Genomic DNA, 4,619 nt, shown 5'->3' with positions numbered 1-4,619 from the left:
CGACCGGCAATCGTGCACCTTCGAGTTTTCAAATTCAGAAGAGGAGAAATGGGTTGCGCGCGCAACGCAGGCATTTATATCGTCTCCTACCATATTCACACGAACATAGACGTGTCATAGATTGGACCACGTCTCGTTTCAGATCTGGGATCACTGCTAAGGTTTGCGGTTGCGTTGAGTATACTTTACTCTTTAAATAACCCCAAAGAAAATATTCGAGAGGCGTCAGATCAGGAGATCTAGCAGTTCAATTTGAGGGAACTGAGTATCCAAATATGCTCGAACCTTCCTACGGTAATGAGCCGCTGCTCCGTCCTGCTGGAACCAAATATTTTGAAAATTATCGTCTGTAATATCCCTTATTCTTGCTACAATTTGGTTTCTGAGAAGCTCTTCATATGCACGGGCATTGAGATTACCATCGATGAAGAAAGGGACTATCAATGTATCATTCAAGATACCGGCCCAAACATTAATCTTTTGTGGATATTGTGTGTGACTCTCCAACATCCAATCAGGATTTGTGTCGGATCAATATCTACAATTTTGCCTGTTAACTTCACCTTTTAAAGTAAAAGTAGATTCATATGAAAATACTGTATTGTACAAGAAAAGAGGATCTCTATCAATTCTGTCCATCGTAATTTCACAAAATTCAACCCCACGATCAGGAACGTCTTCACTGAGCTCTTGTACCAGATGAACTTTGTAAGGATGGAATTAATACTCTTTAAAATATTTCCTACTGTCTCAGGAGCAACGTCACGCTCATCACTAGCTCGACGTAAACTAAGGTGTGGGGTTTCAAGAAATGCTTGGGCTATGTCCATCTGCATCTCCTTAGATCCTGCAGATTTTGGCCGACCAGTTCTCATTACGAAAAGTGCGATTAAAAAGTAAACGAACTTGATCATAAGATCGAACTCGATCTACCCAACTACGCATCAATAATACAGATACCCTCTCTCGATCCGAAAGTTTAGCTTGCGCATAATAATCTTTTAGCGAAAGATAGTAAGTATGTACTCGTAATACGTAAATTTAGTTTCGATTCGTAATATTCGTATGGAAAAACGGTATAGGACTTATGGTATCGCCTTAGGTAATGACTTAGGTATCGAAAAACGGTATAGTACCGTATAACTCTTCGGGGAGGAACAGAACTCTCACCAGAACACCTGGAACTTTTAATGAAAAACTTCCTTATGATTTTACAATATTCAAAACATTGCAACCAAGATCAATACAGAGCTCACCAGTGAATTTCTCGTTGAAATTTACTTCAGGAATTACACTGACCTCTTGGAAAACTTTGTTAATTTCAAATAACCTCTAACTGACCTTGAACGTTACAATTGACTTATGACTTGGGTACGTAACTGAGCGTAGAATTTTTCGCTCTATCTATTTCAGATGTAAAAAGGGGGCTTACATTTAAGAAAACAAAGTTTACCTTCAAAAAGCCATGAAGGTCAACTTCAAGGTCAAAATGAAGGTCACCATTGAATTCCTCGTTGAAATTTACTTCAAGAATGACCTTCACTTTTTTGAAAAATATTTTACCTGAGGAAATATCCAACCATCCCGGGACTTTTTAGACACCCTGTATAATGTTGCAATTGCTCTCGCCTTGCTCCCCTGAGAAACTATGAGATCCAGCAGGTCTAGGAAGAAATAAATCGCGACGAACTAAAACGCGGTTCTGGTGTATTTTTACAGCAGTTATTATATCAATTATAAATCAATAAAAACTGATTATATAATTGTGCTTGATATTGATACAATTTAAAGGTGGGGAAACAGCAAAAAACATAGTCAACTTATAGTATAGTTCGATGGTGAGAATAAAATAATAATGTTAATATAATATACGAAAATGAGATATAAAAACAAGTGGGACACGGTTCGGTCTTTTTTCTCGCATAAGTGTTGTGCATATGCAAGAATCAATTTTTTCCTTCCAAAAAAAAAAAAAACAAAAATCAAGTTTATCAAAAGTAAATGCAAGATAAAAACTTGTAAAGGATATTCTTATATAACTTTTTCCGAGGAATAAATTTGCTCTCTTAACTTTTGTTTAGATCTCGCTTTATTTTCGATAAAGGTTAGGAATTTCGATTTTCTGAAATTAAAGATGTTTTTTTAAAGAAAGGTTCTAGCAATAATTATAATTTTTTCTGAAAAATATTTGCAAAATGTGTGCGATACAATAACAGAAAATAAAGTTTTTCGTTTTGCACCCTTGAGTTGATGTTATTTCAACGGAACCGTGATGGCATTTAAAATGAAATATTAACGATAATATAATGAGGATATAACTTTAAACATACTTGAAAACAGTTTACTCGTTTAATCTTTACTCAAGAAGAAAAGTGGAAATTTCAGAATAAAAGAAAGTTATATTTGCCTTTAACACCAGGTGCTAGTCTTCCAACACTTCCAGGTTTAGTAAGTTTGGTGGTTGTCATTATGTTCATTGTCATCTCAGTCATTCCATAACCACAATAAATCTGTATTCGGTTGTTAAATCGCTTTATAACTGCTACTTCGGTTTCATATGACAGTGGAGCAGCTCCACTCCTATTAGATTTGAATATTCAATAACAGTAACTGTACTGAATTTAGGCCAATTTTTTTCAAATTGAAGCAAATTACATTCAATTCAGTTGAATTCCTCGAATTAATTACGTTGAGTTAATTCACTTCAAATTTAATTACATTAATGCAAAGCTTTTCCTTAAATCTGAATTAGCAAGAGGGAAAGTGACTATCGGGTATTTCTTTAAATCTCCACGTTTTGAGACCCCGTCATGTCAATCCAAAAAACAGGTTTTAGGAAAACAATCTTATCGGATTTGATTGCGCTTTTGCAAACATTTTTAGAAACCAAGGAAGAAAGTTATGAAAGTATGTCTTAAAAACATTGGGAAAATGTGAACATTTTCTCATCTATTGCTAAGTTGCAGTTGACTACCGTGCTCCCTCCTTGTGCAATAGAAACCAACCATGACTTGGTTCCAGTTCTATCCCTATACTCCCCTCTATTGACAGCAGTCGGGTGGACAAAAGATTCGAATCCCACATCAGCGGATGTCAGCGGAGTCGCAATCGAACACGCTACCAGCAGGCCAGCGGCGTTGGATGAGCGACGTACCGCGTGACTGACACAAGTGAATCAGTGAAGATAGCCGCAATTTTCAAAAATTAATATTTTCAAAACTGTGCTCCACAAAGAAGCCGTGACATATCGAGGCGTCCTAACGGTAGGGTGCCAACGCACGTGACACGACTTGACGGTACTTAACCAAAAATAAAAACAATAAAAAACTAACCGAGAAGTTAGCGCTAGAAAGTCTTGCTCGCGTAATTGAGCAAGATGAGGCTAGAAGTTGGCCAAAACTAAAAGGTGCTCACTCGCTTCATCAAATCATGAAAGTTCTATCTCGGGCGAGCAAAGAATGAAGCTTGCCACTTCTCGCGTTTAGTTTATAAGCGAGAATTAGCACCTTCATGCTTTGCTCGCCCGAGATAGCACTTTAATATTTTGATGGAGCGAGCGAGCATCTTCTAGTTTTGGCCAACTTCTACCTTCATCTTGTTCAATTCCGCGATCTAAAACTTTCTAGTGCTTACTTCTTGGTTAGCTTTTTATTGTTTCTATTTTTGGTTAAGTATCATCTAGTCGATCACGCGCGTTAGCATCCTATCGTTAGGACGCCTCGATATTTCGAATGAAATTCAATAATATTTCTAACTAGCTGTGCCCTTTGGCGGCGGCTTCGCCGCCGTGGGAAAGCATCCTGTATTTTTCAAATTTTTATTGTAAAAATTGTATTTAAGTTGTCCAATCAGTTTCCGAAAATTCCAAATTACTTTTGAAATTTGTACACAGCTTAAGGAAAACTCTAAATGTAAAAAAAAACAATTAAAAACTAAAATACATAAAATGAAAAAGGCGTTTTCGAATTCTAAATCATAATAATTGTACTGAAATCGCAGAATTTGGTTTTGAAAAATGCGAAGTCTACAGTGAAATTTGAACTAAACTTTGAAAAGACTCTAAAAACGTAAAACAGAAATAGCGTGCGAAAAGACTTGAAAAACTTGAAATTTATATAGTATAGTTTAAAAACTGCCCCGCCCCCTTTTCATATTCTACCAAATTCTCTTATGATCTATCCGGAGCCCAAAGAAAATGCGTAAAAAATTTTGCTGCCTCCCCATACTCTCACGACCTGCTGGAAGCCCAAAGAATATGTCTGAAAAATTCGGTCCTAATTATCAAAATGTGGATTCTTATAAAGATCATACGTTTTAGCCCACTTGATTTTATATATTTCACTAACTTTACTCCCTCCCCCCGCCAGCCCCATCCCTTCGTATGCTTACCCCAAACTATTACGACCTGCTTTGAAGCCTAAAGAATATGTGTGCCAAATTTGGTAACGATTGATCAAAAGCTTTTGATTTGCATGAGCATCATCAGTTTTAGGCCAGTTGATTTAATATATTGGTGAAAAACTGCGATTCAGCCCCCCACCCCACGATATGCTCTCCCTCGCCGCCCCCCTACCCAACATTACTTTTTATACATTTTAATAACTGCCCTATTCCACCAG

General features: G+C 36.9%; 1 protein-coding gene across 3 annotated transcripts in view; it reads right to left on the bottom strand.

Annotated features, from left to right (window-relative positions):
* The window catches only part of LOC117172638 (4-coumarate--CoA ligase 1-like), a 16,524-nt gene that overhangs the window by 6,381 nt on the left and 5,524 nt on the right, over positions 1–4,619 (bottom strand). For all 3 annotated transcript variants that reach the window (XM_033360746.1, XM_033360747.1, XM_033360748.1), the window contains one exon: positions 2,408–2,580. In XM_033360746.1, the coding sequence (XP_033216637.1) occupies positions 2,408–2,580 (173 nt within the window). The remainder of the gene's footprint in view (positions 1–2,407; positions 2,581–4,619) is intronic.

The sequence above is a fragment of the Belonocnema kinseyi genome, chromosome 5 (genome assembly GCF_010883055.1).
Source record: "Belonocnema kinseyi isolate 2016_QV_RU_SX_M_011 chromosome 5, B_treatae_v1, whole genome shotgun sequence".
Lineage (NCBI taxonomy): Eukaryota > Metazoa > Arthropoda > Insecta > Hymenoptera > Cynipidae > Belonocnema > Belonocnema kinseyi.
This window is presented reverse-complemented; position numbering and strand designations above follow the sequence as displayed.